Source organism: Rhincodon typus, chromosome 7, assembly GCF_021869965.1.
Source record: "Rhincodon typus isolate 14 chromosome 7, sRhiTyp1.1, whole genome shotgun sequence".
Classification (NCBI taxonomy): domain Eukaryota; kingdom Metazoa; phylum Chordata; class Chondrichthyes; order Orectolobiformes; family Rhincodontidae; genus Rhincodon; species Rhincodon typus.
In genome coordinates, this window is record NC_063338.1 from 2,979,304 (window position 1) to 3,000,654 (window position 21,351).

At 43.5% G+C, this 21,351-nt stretch overlaps 1 protein-coding gene across 1 annotated transcript in view; it reads right to left on the reverse strand.

The window, feature by feature from the left end:
• cps1 (carbamoyl-phosphate synthase 1, mitochondrial) overlaps window positions 1-21,351 on the reverse strand; it is a 176,671-nt gene that overhangs the window by 111,559 nt on the left and 43,761 nt on the right. The window contains exons 8-10 of the mRNA XM_048598668.1: window positions 18,952-19,080; window positions 18,671-18,777; window positions 13,529-13,670 (exon numbers count right to left, since the gene is read on the reverse strand). Of these exons, the coding sequence (XP_048454625.1) occupies window positions 13,529-13,670; window positions 18,671-18,777; window positions 18,952-19,080 (378 nt within the window). The remainder of the gene's footprint in view (window positions 1-13,528; window positions 13,671-18,670; window positions 18,778-18,951; window positions 19,081-21,351) is intronic.

The window sequence follows — 21,351 nt, forward strand, 5'->3', positions numbered from 1 at the left end:
GTTGAGGAGTATATCACCACTGTACTGCGGGAGGACAACTTCAATGGCTCATACAGTGAGGCAATATGGGTAGAGCTCAAAAACAGGAAGGGCGCACTCACAATGTTTGGGGTTCACGACAGGCCTCCCAACAGCCATCGGGAGATAGAAGAACAGATATGCAGGCAGATTTTGGCAAGATGCAAAAGTAACAGGGTTGTTGTCGTGGTGATTTTAACTTCCCATATATTGACTGGGATTCACTTAGTGCTGGGGGCTCGGATGGAGCAGAGTATATAAGGAGCATCCAGGAGGGCTTCTTGCAACAGTATGTAGATACTCCAACTAGGAAAGGGGCCATACTGGACCTAGTATTGGGGAATGAGCCTGGTCAGGTGGTCGACGTCTCAGTAGGGAAGCAGCTCCGGAACAGTGATCACAATTCAGTAAGCTTTAAGGTACTGATGGATAAAGATAGGTGTAGTTGTCAGGTGAAGGTGCTAAATGGTGGGGGGAGAAGGCTAATTACAACAATATTAGGCAGGAACTGAAGAATGTAGATTGGAGGCAGATGTTTGAGGGCAAATCAACATCTGGTATGTGGGAGGCTTTCAAGTGTAAGTTGCTCGGAACTCAGGACCACTATGTTCCTTTAAGGATGAAGGATAAGTATGGCAAGTTTAGGGAACCTTGGAATAACGAGAGATATTGTGAGTCTAATCAAAAAGAAAAAGGAAGCATTTATCAAGGCTAGGAGGTTGGGAACACACTAAACAAGGATGGAATACAAGGAAAGTCAAAAGAAACTTAAGCAAGGAGTCAGGAGGGCTAAAACGGGTCATGAAAAGTCATTGGCCAACAGGATTAAGGAAAATCCCAAGGCTTTCTATACATATATAAAGAGCAAGATGGTAGCCAGGCAGATGGTTGGCCCACTCAAGGACAGGGAAGGCAATTTATGTTTGGAGCCAGAGGAAATGGGCGAGGTATTAAATGAGTACTTTGCATCAGTATTCACTATAGGGAAGGACTCGCTGGAGGAGCTGTCTGGGGAAGGGTGTGTAGATAGTTTGGGTCATGCTGAGATCATAAGGGAGGAGCTATTGGGGGTCCTGACAAACATTAAGGTAGACAAGTCCCCAGTGCCAGATGGGATATACCACAGAATACTGAGAGAGGCAAGGGATGAAATTGCTGGGGCCTTGAGGGAAATCTTTGTATCCTGACTGGCTACAGGGGAGGTCCCAGAGGATTGGCGAATAGCTAATGTTGTTCCTTTGTTTAAGAAGGGTGACAGGGATAATCCAGCTAATTACAGGCCAGTGAGCCTTACGTCAGTGGTAGGGAAATTATTGGAGAAGATTCTTCGAGACAGGATTTACTCCTGCTTGGAAATCAATGGGCGTATTAGCAAGAGGCAACATGGTTTTGTGAAGGGGAGGTTGTGTCTCACTAACTTGGTTGAGATTTTTGAGGAAGTGACAAAGTTGATCGATGAGGGTAGGGCAGTGGCTGTTGTCTACGTGGACTTCAGTAAGGCCTTTGACAAGGTCCCTAATGGCAGGGTGATACAAAAGGTGAAGTCGCATGGGGTCAGAGGTGAGCTTGCAAGTTGGATAAAAAACTGGCTCAGTCAAAGAAGACAGAGGGTAACAGTGGAAGGGTGCTTTTCTGAATGGAGGGCTGTGACTAGTGGCGCTCCTCAGGGATCAGTGTTGGGACCTTTGCTGTTTGTAATATATATAAATGATTTGGAGGAAAATGTAACTGGTGGAATTGCAGATAGTGATGAGGACCGTCAAAGGATACAGCAGGATATAGATCAGTTGGTGACTTGGGCAGAGAGATGGCAGATGGAGTTTAATCTGGAAAAATTTGAAGTATTGCATTTTGGAAGGTCTAATCCAGATGGAAAATAAACAGTAAATGGCAGAACCCTTAAGCGTACCGATAAGCAGAGGGATCTGGCTGTACAGGTACACAGGTCTCTGAAAGTGACAACGCAGGTGGAAAAGGTAGTCAATAAGGCATATGGCTTGCTTGCCTTCATCGGCTGGAGCACTGAGTTTAAAAATTTGCAGGCAATATTGCAGCTTTATAGAACCTTAGTTAGGCCGCATTTGAAATATTGTGTTCAATTCTGGTCTATCAGAAGGATGTAGTGGCTTTGGAAAGGGTACAGAAAAGATTTACCAGGATGTTGCCTGGTATGGACGACATTAGCTATGAGGAGAGGTTGGAGAAACTTGGGTTGTTCTCACGGGAACGAGAGAGGTTGAGGGGCGACCTGATAGAAGTCTACAAGATTATGAAGAGCATGGGCAGAGTGAACAGTCAGAAGTTTTTTTCCCAGGGTGGAAGAGTCAGTTACCAGGGGCCATGAGTTTAAGGTGCAAGGGGCAAGGTTTAAAGGTGATGTACGAAGCAAGTTTTTTTTATACAGAGGGTGGTGGGTGCCTGGAACTCACTGCCGGGGCAGGTAGTGGAAGCAGATACTATAGTGACTTTTAAAGGGATTCTTGACAAATATATGGATAGGATGGGAATAGAGGGATATGGTCGGGAAGGGTAGAGGGTTTTAGTTGTGATGGGCAGCATGTCGGTGCAGGCTTGGAGACCGAAGGGCCTGTTCCTGTACTGTAACTTTCTTTGTTCTTTGACCTGTTTATTCCAACTCTCTGCTTCCTGTCTGTCAACCAGTTCTCTATCCATGTCAATACATTACCTCTGATACAAATAGCTTTAATTTTGCTTTCAAATCTCTTGTGTGGAATCTTGTCAAAAGCCTTTTGGAAATCCAGATACGCTATATCTACTAATTCATCATTGTCCACTCTACTGGTTACATCCTCAAAAAAGTTTAAGAAGTTTTGACAAGCATGATTTCCCTTTACTGAATCCACGCTGAATTGGACCGATTCTGTCAGTGCTTTCCAAATGCTCAGTTATTATATTCTTAATGATTGACTCCAGCATTTTCCCCACCAACGATGTCAGGCTAACCAGTCTATAATTCCCCATCTTCTCTCTCCCTCCTTTTCTGAAGACTGGAGTTAATAGAGCTTCCATTGGAACTCTTCTAGAGTCTACAGAATGCTAGAAAATGATCACCAATGCATCTGCTATTTCTGGGGCCAGTTCCTTAAGTACTCTGGAATGCAGAGCATCAGGCCCTGGGGGCTTATTGGGTTTTAATCCCATCAACTTCCCCCATACCATTTCCTGAATAATGAAGATTTCCTTCAGCTCCTCCTCCATGCTTGACCCTCTGTCCCCTAGCGAGGACAGATCCAAAGTATTTGTTCAATTAGTCTGCCATCTCTTTGTTGCCCATTATGAATCACCTGATTCTAACTGCAATGCACTTACTTTTGTCTTCATCAGTCTTTTTCTCTTCACATATCTATTGAAACTTTTGCAGTCAGTTTTTAACGTTTTCTGCAAGTATACTTTCATATTCTATTTTCCCTTTCCGAATTACACCCTTTGTCCTCCCCTGCTTAATTTTAAATTTCTCCTGGTCCTCATGTTTGCTGCTTTTTCTGGCCAATTTATATACATCCTCTTTGGCTTTAACACAGTTCCTGATTTCCCTTGTTAGCCACGGTTGAGTCACCTGCCCTGTTTTACTCCTGTGCCAGACAGGGATGTACAACTGTTGAAGTTATCCATGTGTTCTTTAAATGTCTGCCATTACCTATCCACTGTCAACCCCTTAACTGTCCTTGGCCAGTTCATCCTAGCCAATGCCTGTCTCATACCATCAATGTTAGCTTTCCTTTAAGTTCAGGACCCTAATTTCAGACGTAATAGTGTCATTCTCCATCTTCATAGAATCCCTACAGTATGGAAACAGACCCTTTGGCCCAACAAGTCCACACAGACCCTTACAGCATCCCACTCAGATCCATCCCCTGTAACCTACCTAATCTACATACCCCTGAACACTACGAGCAATTTAGCATGGTCAATCCACCTAGCCTGCACATCTTTGGACTGTGGAAGGAAACCGGAGCACCCAGAGGAAACCTACGCAGACATGGGGAGAATGTGCAAACTCCACATAGACAGTTGCTCGAGGGTGGAATCGAACTCAGGTCCCTGGCACTGTGAGGCAGCAGTGCTAACCACTGAGACACCCTACCGCCCCGGCAGCATTCTTAATGGAGAATTCTACCATATTATGATTACTCTTCCCCAAAGGATCTCGCACCACAATGTTGCAAATTAATCCTCTCTCATTAGAAAATACCCAGTCTAGGATGGCTTGCTCTCTAGTTGGTTCCTCCACATATTGGTCAAAGAAACCATCCCTCATTCATTCCAGGAAATCCTTCTCCATCGCATTGCTACCAGTTTGGTTAATCCAATAAGTATGTAGATTGAAGTCACTCATAATAACTGCTGTACCCTTACTGCATGCATCTCTAATTTACTGTTTGATATAGTCCCCAGAACCACAACTACTGTTTGGTAGTCTGTACACAACTCCCATTAGTGTCTTTTTCCCTTTGGTGTTCCACAGCTCCACCCATACGGATTCCACATCGTCCAGACTAACGTCTTCCCTTACAGTTGTGTTAATCTCCTCCTTAACCAGCAACACTACCACACCTCCCTTTCCTTTCTGTTTGTCTTTCCTGAAAATTGAATAACCTAGACATTGAGTTCCCATCCTTGGTCACCCTGGAGCCAGGTACGTGTGATCCCAATTATATCATATCCATTAATCACTGTTTGTGCAGTTAATTCATCCACCTTATTAGAAATGCTCCTGACATTGAGACACAGAGGCTTCAAGCTCATCTTTTTGACATTTATTGCCCTTTTAAAATCACTGTGAAATGTGGCCCTTTTTGATTTTTATCTTTGGTTTCTCTGGCTTCCATTTTCATTTTTTCACTTACTGTTCTTTGTTTCTGTCCCGACTTTACTTCCCTCCAATTTACTGCATTGGATCCCATCCCCCTGTCATATTAGTTTAAACGCTCCCCAACAGCACTAGCAAACACAACCCATAGGACATTGCTTCCAGTCCTGCCCAGGTGCAGACCATCTGGTTTGTACTAGTCCCACCTCACCCAGAACCAGTTCCAATGTCCCAGGAATTTGAATCCCTCCCTCTTGCACCATCCTTCAAACCACATATTCATCTTAGCTATCCTGCCATCCCTACTCTGGCTAGCACGTGGCACTAGTACCAATCCTGAGATTACTACCTTTGAGGTCCTAATTTTTAGTTTAACTCTTAACTCCTTAAATTCAGTTTATAGGACATCCTGGTTTTTACATACATCTTTGGCACCTATATGCGGCACAACAGCTGGCTGTTCACCACCACCACGACCCCCTCCAACCCAGCGCACCCCCCCCCCGCCCCCCCCCCCCCTCCCCTGCCCTGCCCACACCCACACCAGGCAACATACCATCCTGGATTCTTGTTTACAGCCACAGAAACACCTATCCATTCCATTCCCCAATCCCCTATCACTATAGCTCTGCCATTGTTTTTCCTTCCCTCCTGCGCAGCAGAGCCAGCCATGGTGCCATGAACCTGGCTTTTGCCACCGTCCCCTGGTGAGCCATCTCCCCCAAAAGTAACCAAAACAGTATGCCTGTTTTGGAGGGAGATGACCCAGGGGACCCCTGCAGTGCCCTCCTACTCTTTCTCTGTTTGTTGGTCACCCCTTTCTTCCTCAGTAATTTTTATCTGCAGTTTGACCAACTTACTGAGTTCAGCACACAAATATCTTGCAGAAGCCACATCACCAGGCAGGTTTCCCTCTCTAACAGAACCAGCTGGGTTTTGAATAAAATATGGTTGTTTCAGGATCACTACACTGATCATCTAAGACAGGATGTCAATGCATTGCAGAGAACACCAAGACAGTTACAAGAATGGTTCCAGAGACAAGAATTGTTTGAAGAAATTGGGACTATTCACCTTGAAGTGAAAAAGACTGAGAGGATATCTGATGAAAGGTTTCAAATTCATGAGAGCAGATAAGGAGAACTTGTTGCCAGTTGTAAATGGATCAAGAATGAGAGGGCACAGATACATAATGATATGCAAAAGAAGCAAATGTGAGGTTAGAAAAACCTTTTTCACACAGTCAGCAGTTAGGAAATGGAATGCACTGCCTAGAAATGTGGTGGAGGCAGGTTCAATTGAGGCATTCAAGAAGGGTACTGGATGGTGCAGGGTTACAGGGTAAAAGTGGGAGACTAGCACTAAAAGTAAATGCTCAGAGAGCCAGTGCCTACACAATGGTCCAAATGGCCTCTTTCTGCACTGTAATAATTCTGTGATTTTGATATTTGCTTTTTATTTCTGATGTATTTATTAGCTTGAGTTACATTCTCCTGGGGGCCATTCAATTTGAGCTCAACTCTCTGGATCAGTCCTAAATTAGTCAGAAATTAAAGCAAAATACTGAGGATGCTGGGAATCTGAAACAAACAGAGAATGCTGGAGAAACTTAGCAGGTCAGGAAACATCTGTGGAGAGAGAGAGAAAGATCAACCAGTTCCACAGATGAGTCAAATTGAACTCAAAAAATTAACGTTGTTTCCCTCTTCACAGAGGCTGTCTGAATGGGATAAAATTCAGTCACAGCTCCTTTGTATGGCAAAGATGGACTCAGACTCACTTGCTTGTGGGTGGGGTGGGCCATCCTTCATATTGTTCAAAGACCCACATTGCAGCAACTTTAAAAAAAAGGGTTCCCCCAAAATTGAAATACTTTCAGACAGGATTTTACATTTTTCAGATTTTTACTGTAAAAATCAAAGTGAAATTAATACAGATCAAACGTCCATGAAGTGGCAACTATTACACCAAACTAAAGAAAACATGTGTTCACATTAATAAGCACAATCCAGATGTGTCTTACAACCACTTTTGTGGCGTAACCACTTTTAACAGGTGGGTAGCATCACAAGTATAAGTCCAAAGTTCCTCTCAAGCTGCCAGCAGATTCATCTCTTCCTGTCACACTCCATAGTAAATTCCAGCATCCTTCGAACATTGGCCTGAGTGTCAGATCTGATTTCCACCAACACTGTCCCCCAGGGCAACTCCTTATTCTTGAAATCTCCAACAGTCTATTCCTCCTCAAACAGAGAACCAGCTCTCACCAACATTCTGTTTGGTTGCTTAAACACAAACAAACTTTACTTACTCCTCACAGCAGTTGCTGCATGTCTCTCTGTCTCAGTGGGGGGAATTTACTGTTTGTGACAAAGCAGGAGGCCAATTTTCCTTGCACTGGGAAAGATCCAAAGCTTCCTATCAGGCCCTTCATATAGCCAGTGTAGGATTTCACCTCATTCATTGCCTTCTGCTCGATATCTGTGTAGTGTTTAGAACAAGGGCCAGGTGGATCTCATTGACAATGAGATCCTTGATTGGCCCAGGTTAACAATGTCAATTAGGGAGCCCTGGCTAACAGATATAAACAGGATTTCTCCAGTTGTGAAGGAGTCTAGGGTGGAACCCCAGCCAACGAGAGGCCACCTGCTCTCTATTGCCATCAGCATCACCAGTAGATCCTTGATGCACTCAGCGCCCATCAACATGGAACATCCACCTCCACCCAATCCCACCCAGCAGTGGTTGCTTTTCAGATAGAGTCATACAGCATTAAACAGATCCTTCAGTCCAACTCTTCCATGCCGACCTATTTTCCCAAAATAAACTAGTCCCATTTGCCTGCACTTGGACCATATTTTTCTAAACCCTTCTCATTCACGTACCTATCCAAATGTCTTCTAAATGTTGTAACTGTACCTGCATCTCCCACTTTTTCTGGCAGTTCATTCCACATACGAACTATTCTCTATAAAAAAAAAGTGTCCCTCAGGTCCTTTTTTAAATCCTGGTCTTCTCCCCTTAAAATTATGCCCTCTAGTTTGAACTCCCCAATTCTAAGGAAAAGACCTTTGCTATTCATCTTATTAATTGGATTCTGCTCAATATCTGTGTAGCGTTTGGAAAAGGGCCAGGTGATCTCATTGACAATGAGATCCTTGATTGGCATTGTTAATCTGGGCTAATCAGGGAGTCCTGGCTGACAGATAGAAACAGGACATGTTTTCCTGGTGATGAAAATATTGAATAAAGGTCTTTGCACAATGGTGTCTTTACTGAGTCACTGCAAATAGATACGCACCACGGGAGATATAGGGGAAAAAAAAAAGAAACAATAAACAGGAGATTCAGAGAGTCTCCTCATTCCAGGGACTGGCTCTGAGCTGGCTGGTGAGAGCCCATATACCATGCACATGTAAATAAAGGTAACTTGGTGATGGGATATTGGCCTTGGTGCAGTTATTTCAGTGGCAATGAGATAAACCAGTACGTTCCCGAAGAAAATTCACTTTCAACAGTCATCTTTGAGTTGTAGTAAGCATTTCTGTCATCATGCCGCCATTTGGGAAGCTTGGCTTGTTCGATCCTGCCATCAAAGACTGGATCCAGTATCTGGAAAGAATGCATTTTTTTTTCCAGGTAAATGACAGTGGGGAAGATGAAAAGCAATGAGTAATGTTTCTGACAACTTGTGGACCCACAGCATGTTTGGTTATTAGAAGCCTAACTTTCCCTGAGGCACCAGATACTAAAACATTTTAAGAGTTGATGCATTTAGTTAAGGAATATTACAACCCCAAGCTGCCTCTAATTCTGAGACGCTATTGGTTTTATTTGCCTGGTCGAGAACTAGGGGAATCCGTTTCAGGGTTTTTGGGGAGGTTAAGATGACTGGCAGAGGCATGTGATTTTGGGTTAACTCTGAATGATTTGCTGAGAGACCGTTTGGAATGTGGGATTGATGATGTAACCATTCAAAAGCACTCACTTGCTGAAGCCCAACTAGTCTTCAAATAGGCACTACAACTGGCTTTGTCATTAGAAAATGCAACAAATGGAGCATTTGAGCTACAGGCATCTCAATGGAAATGGACACCCTCAACTGTCCTACTGTGCTTGGGGAACACCACCCAGCCAAATGGCTAAAATGTTCTTCAAGATCCAGGCTGGCAAGCCACTGTAGTTGCTTCCAGTAGGGTTTAATAGGCCTTATCAAATTGAAAGGAAATTGAGAGAGATGAACTATTTAATAAGAATGCCAGATAGAAAGATAGCTCACAAAACATGAATTGAATGTGAATACGCTCAAAAAGGTATTTTGATAGGGAAGGAAATCAAAAGGAGAATGTGTTACTGGTTACAACACAGTGAAAAATTAAGTTCAGATAATTCCAAATTGGACATTCCTCAAATTAAATTGGACAATGAGGACGTTCTCAAAACTGGGATAAATTACTGAGTTACCTTCCAGAGGAAAATCAAAAAGACCTGAAAAAGATATTACAATCCCATGAGGAGATATGTGGGAATAAGCTGGGAAATACTAATCTAATTATGCTGCTTCAATTAAGCAACATCCTTTTAGATTTAACCCTCAAGTTCGCACAGTTTCAGAAAGAGATTGAACACACGGTCAAGGACAATATAATCTAAGTGAGTTGCAGCAAATGAAGCTCACCCATAGTAATGGTGCCAAAATCAGATGGTTCTTAACAATTATATGCGGACTACTGCAGTTACAAAGTCTGATTCATAGCCTATTCCACGTTTGGAAGACTGTATTTATAAGGTGGGACAAGCAACTTATATTTCCAAGATGGACCTACTCAGAGGATGCTGGCAGGTACCTTTATCTGAAAGAGCAAAGAAACTTTTGGCTTTTGTGACATCAAGTGGACTGTATCAGTTTAAAGTCATGCCACTTGCTAGGAAAAATGTGCCAGCCACATTTCAAAGACTAACCAATAAAGTCATTTGTGGATTACCCAACTGTGTGGTGTACATTGACAACCTGGTGATTTTTAGTCACGCGCGGAAGGAACACTTGGAGCATCTACCAGAATTATTTGATCAACTTCAGGAGGCAGGCTTGGTAATAAGAGTGGCTAAGAGTGAGTTCACAAAAGCCCAAGCTATGTTCCTGTACCGTTAGATATGGAAAGACAACCCCTCGGGATGTGAAGACAAGGTTTTGGGGTGTTTCTCATACCATCGATGAAGAGGGGAGTATTAAGATTCCTGGGAATGTGTGAGTTTTATCGAAAATTCATACTGAATTTTAGTAGCATGGTTGCTTCGCTGACTGAAATTTTCTGCACTTTTTCAATAAGTCAGTGGTTGGAAGAATGCCAAAGGGCATTTGACAGCCTGAAAGTTGTGTTGACCACTGCCTCAATGTTAACCACATCTAATTAGCCAAAGCTTTTCAAGATGGCTCTCGATGCATGTGATGTGGGTGTTGGTGTTGTACTCTTGCAAGAAGATGATGAGAAGATAGAAAGGCTTATTAGGTATATTTTCAGAAAATTGAATAATCATCAACAGAAATATTCCACGATTGAGAAGAAGACCTTGAGTTTGGTGCAGGCTTTGCAATATTTCAACGTTTATATTACCAGCAATGTGTCTAAGACAATTGTATATACTGATAGTAACCCATTAAAGTTTTTGGAGAAATTTAAGAACATCAATTCCAAACTGTTTAGATGGAGCTTATTATTGCACCATTCAATTTGAGAAGTATTCACGCGGCAGGACGAGAGAACGTAATTGCCGATGCATTGTCGCAACTGATGAAGGAAGACAAAAGGTGTTTGTGGAGGGAGAAAACGGACTAAAATGGACTGTAGTAGTGAATGTTTGCATTCTTAGAGTCAATGTAATGTATTGAATAGCACAAGACTAAAGCTGTTTTAGAAATGAAGCCATCTTTATATATTTGATAGTTCTTTGTTTTAAGTGGGGGAGTGGGGAGGTGTCACAGCCCCCACCCCAGTCTGGCCCATAAGAGTATTTACAGGGTGAATAGAGAGCAGCTGTTCCCCTTAGTTGAGGGGTCAATCACAAGGGGGCAAACATTAAGGTATGGGGCAGAAGATTCACAGGGAATTTGGAAAAACAAAACTTTTTCATTCAGAGGGTATTGGGAATTTGGAATGCACTGTCTGCAAAAACCTTACCAGAAACCTTACAACCTTTAAAAAATATTTGGATAAACACTTCAAATATCATAACATTCAAGAATATGGGACAAGTGCAGGAAATTGGGATTAGCGTGTTTTAAGTGTTATGTCAGTGCTGACACGATGGGCCGAAAGGCCTTTTCTGCACTGTATGACTCTATGGCTCTACAAAACATTTTAAAACTAATTTTGGGTTTACCTGACCAAGGGATTTCCTGTGAAAATGTAACTTCGAAGTTAAAACTGAAATTATGCCCATTTATTAATCCAGTTTGTCAATCTCCATTTCTAGCATTTTTCCCCTTTGTGGGAAGGTAGTGTATTGGTAATGTCAATGGAGCTGTAATCCAGACCCTCAGACCAATGTTCTGGGTACATGGTTTCAAATCCCACCATAGGAGATGGTGAAATCTATATTCAGCAAAACCTTGAATAAAAGATTAGTCTAATGGGACTATGGAACCAGTTATGAAGAGGAGTCACTGGACTCAAAATGTTAACCGTTTCTCTCTCCACAAATGCTGCCAGATCTGCTAAGGTTCTCAGAACTCTGTTTATTTCAGATTTCCAGTGTTGCTTCTATTTATGTAACATCTATCAATTGTTGTAAAACTCCATCTGGTTCATTATTGTCCCTCAGGGAAAGAAATCTGCTATCCTTACCTGGTCTGGCCTATATGTGACTCCAGATCCACAGCAATTTGGCTGATTCTTAACTGCCCCTTTGAGCAATTAGGGGTGGTCTCGTCAACAACACCCACATCTCAAAGAATAAAACCAAAGAATAAAATTAAAATTCCAAATCTCTAACCCTTTTTTTCTGTCACCAAAAAAATTCTTTACAAGAACAGGTTTCTGTGCAAACACAAGAAAAAAGATGAAGCAGAAAGGGACTGTTTTCTGCTAAACTGAAGGGTTTTGCAGACGCCTGTGTGGTTTGTTTTTAGCCTGGGGATTTCAAATAGACTCTCATTAGCTGTGAGGCCCACAGCTGTTTTTCTAAAACTTTTGTGTTGGATCAGAAATTGATCTCATGAAGAGGCAAGCCAACACCCAAAGGTTGGTCTGGAGTGTGCAACACAGGCAGGCAGGATCTGTTGTCGGTTTGCAACAATATGATCAAGTATGCACCATATGACAATGGTAGAAGTTGTAATGAATTTATTCAATGTTCTGCAATGGTACTTTTGTCCGGCCACTAAAATAAATGTACTTATCCTTTAATGCATGGGTTAAATACTCCACCCGCATTTTATGCTTTTACATTCTGTTCTGGAAATGATAGAACAATTTCATTTCAGAATAAGAGGAGCAGAAGTAGGTTATTCTGGTCCACCATTCAATACGATCATAGCTGGTTGAATGAAAAGGAACAACAGAAAGACTTCAACATCCAGGTTGAAAAACAATTCCTTTTAACTTTTTAAAATACTTTTATAGGATGTGGGAGTCATTGGCAAGGCCAGCTTTTGTGGCCCATGCCCAATTGCCCCTTGAATTGTGTGACTTCCGCAGCCATTTTAGCGGGTAGTTAAGAGTCAGCCACATTGCTGTGGGTTTGGAGTCACAAGTAGACCAAACCGGGAAAGGACAGAAGATTTCCTTCCCTAAAGAACATTAGTGAACCAGATGGATTTTTAGAACAGGATGGTAGTTTTATGGTCAGTGTTAATGAGATTACCATTTTCTACCAGATTTGTTTTTTGAATTGAAATCCCTCCAGGTGTCAAGTAGGGATATGAACTCCTGTGCCTGTAGTGTGAGCCCAGGCCTCTGAATTGCACACCCAGTAACATTCCAACAATATATTGCTGTCCTTTGTTAATACACTGTCCCAAACAGATCAAACACTCCATCCCATCAATTCAGCTGTTTGAATGTGATCTTCGCACACCCAGCAAACCTACATTTTGTTTCCGCTTGCACCTCCAGCTTTCTCACCACTTATTGTTATTTTGGCCACTGAATGTTTCCTGTGACATGGACTGCCCACAGGAGGAGTGTAAGCAGCAAAAGTGAACACTGATCTTCCATCCAGCTGGGCATTAGATGATGAGCTTTAACATGCTTATTGGCTATAGAAGGCATCACAATGAAGCTTTCATTGAAGCTACACTTGTTACGGGAGAGATAAAGATGCTAAACAGGATCAGGACACAGTCGACCAAACAAGAAGGGTCCACCTGTGTCACACTCACCAAATAGACCGCCACTCACCACAGAAACAGTCTAACCAATTATCACTCACTACAGAGACAAACCGACAAATTCACCACTCCCCACAGAGACAGCCTGACCAATCCCTTACCTCCACAGAAATAGACTAACCAATCAACGCTTGGAATCAGGATTGATTGGTTCAGCTCCTCATTGGTCAAAGCTTTGTGGCAAATGCTCAGCCTCGGAGGCTTGTGCCTTCCTGAAAGAAAGGAGGTGCCATTCCCACCGACAGCACATAGCGCTCAGACAAGATTATCCCATCCTCCTCACTGCTTACCTCATTGGTACCATCGTTAGCATTGACAAACATGGCCCTCCAACCCTCAGGGAGAGTGGAACTGTCGATGGCGTATCCATGATTCTGGGCAGTGATGAATGCCTGGCCGTTCATTACATTCATCACTGGCTGGTTCTGTCCCCTGAGTGAGAGAAATTGCAGTTGGTAAACAAGCATTCTAACAAATGCCTAGGAGCAAATCTTCCCACCAACAGTACTTTTTGCGAGCTGCCTTGTTATTAATCAACAGCCTTCTCCCCTTTCGCCCATGAGGTGGTCCAGTTAGAAGTGCAGCAACGACCTCTGTATTGTGCTCCAGTTTCATGCACAAGGAGTGTAGCTTTGACATCAGCTAGAACAGAAAAGTTAACACCAAGACACAAATAATTGCACATCCCTGCAATGTGCCAAGAATATTAAGTGACAAGTGTTGACATTTGACTGGATACTCTGTGAGAAATAATTGTAGGCAATTACAGCCCATTTCCTCATTGGCTGTGGTCCAACAACATTAAACAGAAAAATAGAGCACCTAACAAGTTCAGTCAGTCCTTGATAAATCACAGGCATTTGAAAAACAGGTCAACAATTTGCAATTCAAATCTGCTGTCCATACCTGGTCTGGCCTATATAAGACTCCAGGCCCACAGCAATGTGGTTACTGTTAACTGCCCTCTGGTTAACTGAGAATGGGCAATATGTGCCAGCCTAGCCAGTGTTTAACATCCTGTGAATGAAGAATAATTTTCCTCCTGAGGAGTGTACAGCAGTTTATTTTGCCCTCCAAACAATCTCCCAATTGTCGAGGATTGGGCTACATGATCCATGATCCACCCAGGGCCCCGTACCTAATATGCAGGTGACTCAGGCATTATGACATTGCCACCATTCAGGGGTAGGCCACATCTACCCCCAGTCACCCAAACCCCCAGTATGATTCCAAGGACAGTGAGTCCACTTGGAAGGATGTAGTGATTTGTGACTTGGATTGACCCTAGAAGGGTAGGGATCTGAAGCCTAACTGGTGGCAAGAGTAATGACTAAGACAGTCTTTTCAAATGGACCAGAGCGAGTCATAGTAAGGGTAACGTGTTGTAGCACTGGGCTCAAGGAGATCAGGCAAGGGTAGGGTGGAAGCCTCGTTCCCTGACAAACAGGACAGAAGCATTCTGGGGGGAACTAAACTTTCAGAAGCTCGCAGAGTCATATTCTGGATGGTTGCACTAAATTCATAAGTTGCCACGGTAGGAAAGGCTGTTCATCCAGCAACATGGGAAATGCTCGTCATTACTAACAAGAGTCAACATGTCTTCGTCTGTGGGAAATCATGTCTCACCAGGTTGACTGAGTTTTTTGAAGAAGTGACAAAGAAGATTTATGAAGGTAGAGCAGTAGATGTTGTCTATATGGTCTTCAGCAAAGTGTTTGACAAGGTTTGCATGGTAGACTGCTTGGCAAGGTTGGATCACATGGAATCTAGGGACAGCTAGCCAATTGGATACCAAATTGTTTTGCAGTCAAGAGACAGACGATGGTGGTGGAGGATTGTTTTTCAGTCTGGTGGCCTGTGACCAGCGGAGTACCACAAGGATCAGTGTTGGGTCTACTTCTTTTCATCATTTTTATAAGTGATTGGATATGAATATAGGAGGTATGGTTAGTTAGTTTGCAGATGATACCAAAATACATGGTGTACTGGACAGTGAAGAAGGTTATGTGAGAGTACAACAGGACCTTGATCAGATGGGCATATTGGCCAAGAATTGACAGTTGGAGTTTAATTTAGATAATTGTGAGGTTTCGCATTTTGGTAAGGTAAATCAGAGCAGGACTTATACGATTAATGATACAGCCCTGGGGAGTGTTGCCAAGCAAAGGGATATGAGGGGAACAGATGCATAGTTCCTAGAAAGTGGAGTCACAAGTAGACAGAGTGGTGAAAGCAGTGTTTGGCACGCTTGTCTTCATTGGTCAGTGTACTGTGCATAGGAGTTAAGATGTCATGTTGGGACTGTGCAGGACATTGGCAGGGCCACTTTTAGAATACTGTGTCCAATTCTAGTGTCCCTGCAATAGGAAAGATAAACGTTATAACCTTGCTTAAAAAAAGGTACAAGGAGAAACCAGGGAACTATAGACCTGTGATTTTGGCTTTGGCTGTGGGTAAATTGTTGGAGGTAATTATAAAAGGCAGGATTTATGGATATTAGAGAGGCAAATATTGATTAGGGATAGTCAGCATGGTTTTGTGCGAGGAAAGTCATGTCTCACAAACTTGATCGAGTTTTTTGAAGAAGTTACCAAAAAGTCTGATGAAGGCAGAGCAGTAGACATCGTTTACATGGACTTTAGCAAAGCCTTCGACAAGTTTCCGCATGGTAGGCTAAATAGTAAAGTTAGGTCACATAGAACATAGAACAGAACAGCACAGCACAGGCCCTTCAGCCCACGAAGTTGTGCCGACCTATTATCCTACTCTAAGTTCAAACTACACTGCGTACCCCACATTTTACTACCATTCATGTGCCTATCCAAGAGTCGCTTAAATGTCCCTAATGTATCTGGTCACATGGGATTCAGGGTGAGATTGCTAATTGGATACATAATTGGCTTAACAGCAGGAGACAGTGTGGTGATGGAGCATTGTTTTTCAGATTGGAGGCCTATCACCAGTGGGGTTCCACAGGAATCAGTTCTGGGTCCTGGGGGGAGAGATAGTAGGAACTGCAGATGCTGGAGGATCTGAGATAACGAGGTGTAGAGCTAGATGAACACAGCAGGCCAAGCAGCATCAGAGGAGCAGGAAAGCTGACGTTTCGGGCCTAGACCCTTCTTCAGAAAAAAGTTCTGGGTCCTTTTCAGATTGTCATTTGTATAAATGATTTGGATGAGAATATAGTAGGCATGGTTAGTAAGTCTGCAGACTGGAGGTGGCACAATGGCTAGTACTGTTGTCTCGCAGCGCCAGGGTCCTGGGTTCAACTCCACCCTCGGGCGACTGTCTGTGTGGAGTTTGCACATTCTCCCTGTGTCTACGTGGGTTTCCTCCAGGTGCTCCGGTTTCCTCCCACAGTCCAAAGATGTGCAGGCTAGGTGGATTGGCCATGCTACATTTCCCACAGTGTTCAGGGATGTGTGGGTTATAGGTGGATGGGTCTGGGTGGGATGCTTTGAGGGTCGGTGTGGACTTGTTGAGCCAAAGGGCCTGTTTCCACACTGTAGGGATTCTATGAACTATGAACAACCAAAATTGGTAGACAGTGAAGAAGGTTTTCAAAGATCATAAAGGGATCTTAATCAAATGGGTCAATTTGAAAAATGGTTAGTGGAGTTTAATCTGGATAAATACTAGGTATTGCATTTTGGTACGATAAACGACAGTAGGGCTTATGCAATTAATGATAGGGCCTTGGGTAGTGTTGTAGAACAGAGGAACATAGGCATTCAGGTTCATAATTCTTTGAAGCTTGTGTCACATATAGAAAGGGTGGTTAAAAAAGCATTCAGCACGCTTGCCTTCATTGCTCAGTCCTTTCAGTACAGGAGTTGGGAAATCATGCTAAGGCTGTACAGGATATTGGTGAGGCCTCTACTGGAATCTGGTTGACTAGTTACAGGAAGGATATTATCAAGCTGGAGTAGGTTCAGAAAAGATTTACCAGGATGTTGTTGGGTATAGAAGGTTTGAGTTATAAAGAAAGGCTGGGACATTTTCCACTGGAGCATATGAGATTGAGAGGCGATATGATAGAAGTTTATGAAATCATGAGGGGTATAGATAAGGTTAATGGTAGTTCTCTTTTCCCTAGGATGAGGGATTTCAAGACTAGGCGACACATTTTCAAGGCAAGTGGAGAGAGATTTAAAAAAGACATGAAGGGCAAATTTTTTAAACAGTGGGAGGTTCACATGTGGAATGAACTTCCTAAGGAAGTGGTGGATGTGGGTACTATTACAACATTTAAAAGACATTTGAATAAGTACCTGAATAGGAAAGATTTGGAGAGATATGGGCCAGGAGTAGACTGGTGAGACTAGTTTAGTTTGGGACTATGTTCAGCATGGATTGATTGGACTGAATTGTCTGTTTCTGTGCTGCATGACTCTATATTGGTAACCTTGAAAGGGTTCAGAAAAGATTTACAATGATACTGTCAGTACTGGAGGATTTGAACTACAGGGAGAGGCTGAATAGACTGGGGCTTCTCTCCCTGGAGCATCAGAGGCTGAGGGGTGACCATATAGAGGTTTACAAAATCATAAGGGGCATAGATATGGTGAATAGCCAAGGTCTTCTTCCCAGGGTAGGGGAGACCAAAACTAGAGGGTATAGATTTAAGGTGAGAGGGAATAAATTTAAAAATGGACCTAATGGGCAACTTTTTCATGTAGAGGGTGGTGCACATATGAAATGAGCTGCTAGAGGAAGTGGAGAGGTGGGTACAATTAGAATATTTAAAAGGCATCTGGATAGAAAGGCATGAATTAGAAGGGTTTAGAGGGGCATGGGCCAAATGATGTTAAATGAGACTAGATTAATTTAGAATATCTGTCCAGCATAAACAAGTTGGACAAAAGGATCTGTTTCCGTGCTGTCGAACTCAGTGACTCTGCTTTCGGGACCTCACTCCCAGGGCATCCCTGACTCCTAGGTCTCCCCCACCTCATTCCCAGGCACCCCCCTCCACCATCCTCTCTCAAATCAATCCCAGGCATCCCCTCCTCCTCATTCCCAGAACCCTCCGCACCACTCACTCCTGGGATACTTCCCCCCCCAGATCACTCCCAGGACCAAACAACCAAACTCACTCCAAGGCCTCCCCCTTCACTCACACACCCGCACTCCCTCACTCCCAGGCCCTTCAGCTCACTCCCAGGGACCCTCCCATATTCCCAGTGCTTGCCACCCTAACTCCCATGGCCCTCACTTCCCTCAGTCCCGGGCAGCCCTTAAACTCCCAAGGCCCAACCCCTCACTCCCAGCACACCCCACTCATTCTCCTCCAGTTACACCCCACTCTCACTTCTTGCCCACCACACTCTCTCCAATACCAGCTCACACCTGACCAGAGACAGTCAGCTGTGAAAAGGAGAATAACAGACTGCGGTGTGTACAGATCTCAGCTCCAAAGTTTCTGGTACCTGTTTCCCATTGGCAGTTTGTAGCAGTTGGCACCGGCAGCTAATGCAGTCAGCTGATTGCCCATACAGATCCCAAACACTGGTTCTGGGCGATTGCTTTGAATCACCTAAAACATGACATAAAAAGAACAAGCCGTCAGTGACAGGGCAAGGACAGCCTGCTTCACTCAAACGCACGTCCAGCAGCATGCACAATCAACACTGGGCCTGTCAGTAAAACAGAAATCATTTCACTGACAGTTACGCAGAGCAAGATAACAGGTTCCACTGGATGCTCACACCTTATGGACATTGGCAATCAGTTGCTTTGCCAGAGTGGGATCTCCTGGGCCATTGGATAGGAAGAGTCCATCATACGCCATGTTGGTAAAGTCATAATTCCACGGGACTAAATGCAGTTCAACACCTCTCTGGAAAACCAATCATAGCATTCATTACTATATTTCTATTCATTACTACGTTGCTATTCAGTATTACATTATCACTCATTCTGAAATTATCACTGATTCCTAAATTATCATTTAGTACTTACATTTAATACTAAAATCCTCTGCCACATTCAATCATCAGATTTGCTAGTGCTGGAATGGAGGAATTAAAATAGATTGGCGGGGGATGGGATCCTTAACAGAAGGGAGGCAAGTGTGAGGCTGGAAGGAGATACAGTAATCAAAAATAGCAAGTTGAAGAGATAGGTCAGGGAGCGAGGAATGCCTTTTGGATTAAACTGCATCCATTTCAATGCAAGAGGGCTGACAGGTAAGGCTGATGAACTCAGGGTGTGGATAGGTACGTGGAGCTGGGTTATTACAGCCATTATAGAAACATGGCTAAGGGAGGCACAGGACTGGCAGCTTAATTTGCCAGGGTACAGGTGCTTTAGGCAGGGTAGAGATGGAGGAAAGAGGGGAAGAGGAATTGCATCTTTGATTAAGGGGAGTATCATAGCAGTAGTCAGAGATGAAATAACTGAGGGATCATCCAGTGAGGCTTTGTGGGTGGAGCTAAGAAATAAGAAGGGGATGGTGACGTTATTGGGGTTGTACTATAGGCCCCCAAATAGTCAATGGGAATTAGAGGAGCAAATATGCAGGGAGATTGTGGAGATTTGTAGGAGTAATAGGGTTGTCATAGAGGGGGATTTTAATTTTCATAACATAGACTTGGGACTGCCATAGTGTTAAGGGCTTAGATGGGGTGGAATTTGTTAAATATGTTCTGGAAAGGTTCCTCAAGCAGGTATACTGAGGGTCCTACTCGAGATGGGGCGAAATCCAACCTACTTTTGGGAAATTGGGCAGGACAGGTGACTGAGGTGACAGTGGGAGAGCACTTTGGGACCAGTGACCTTAGTTCTATTAATTTTAAAATAGTTGTGGAAAGGACAAAACTGGTCCACAGATTCAAGTTCTAAATTGGGGCAAGGTGAATTGTGATGGAATTAGACAGGAGCTTGCAGGTGTTGATTGGGGTAGTTTGTTTGCAGGCAAAGGGACCTCTGGCAAGTGGGAGGCCTTTTAAAGTGCGATAGCTAGAGTTCAAGGTCTAATATGTTCCCGTGAAAATGAAGGGCGAGGTTGGGAACCCTGGATGACAAGAGATATTAAGGCTTTGACCAGGAAAAAGGAGGCATGGCCCAGGTACAGGCAGCTGGGATCAAGGGAATCCCTGGAGGTATACATGGGATACAGGGGTTTACAGAAGAAGGAAATGAGGAGGGCAAAAAGGAGCCATGAGATACTTTGGCTGAGAAGATTGGGGTGAATCTGATGAGATTCCTATATATATTAAAGGAAAAAGAATAACTAGAGAGAGAATAGGACCCCTCAAGGGCCAAAGTGGACATGTATGTTGGAACCGCAGGAGATGGGCGAGGTCCTCAATGAATATTTCTCCTCTGTGTTTACCGAAGAGAAAGACATGAAGACTTGGGAACTTGGGGATGTTAGTGGCAATATCTTGGGGTTAGCCATGTCACAGTACAGGTGTTGGAAGTATTAGAAGGTATGAAGGTGAATAAATCTCCTGGTCCTGATCAGGATCCAAGAACCCTGCAAGTGACTCGAGAAGAAATTGCAAGGGTTCTGGCTGATATGTTTGCATCATCGTTAGCCAAGCGTGAGATCCCAGATGACTGGAGAGTAGTGAATGTTGTGCCCTTATTCAAGAAGGGCTGCGAGAAAACAACCTGGAAATTATAGACCAGCAAGCTTAACATCTATGATAGGTAAGTTACTTGAGTAGATTCTGAGATAAGATATACATGCATTTAGAAAGACAAGGTTTGATTAAGAGTCGTCAGCATGGCTTCATGCGTGGGAGATCATGCCTCACAAATTTGTTACTGTTCTTTGATGAAGTGACCCGGAAGGTTGGTCAGGGCAGGGCTGTAGAGGTAGTCTATATGGATTTCAGTAAGGCCTTTGATAAGGTCCCACGTATTAGGCTGCTCTGGAAAGTTAGATCACATGGAATCTAGGGAGAGTTGGCAAATTGGATACACAATTGGTTTGATGGTAGGAAGCAGAGCGTAATTGTGGAAGGATACTTGTCAGACTGAAGACCTGTGACTAACGGTGTGCCTTAAGCGTCGGCGCTGGGCCCATTGCTGTTTGTTATTAAATCAATGATTTGGATGAGAGTGTACAAGGCATGATTCAGTAAGTTTGCGGATGTCAATA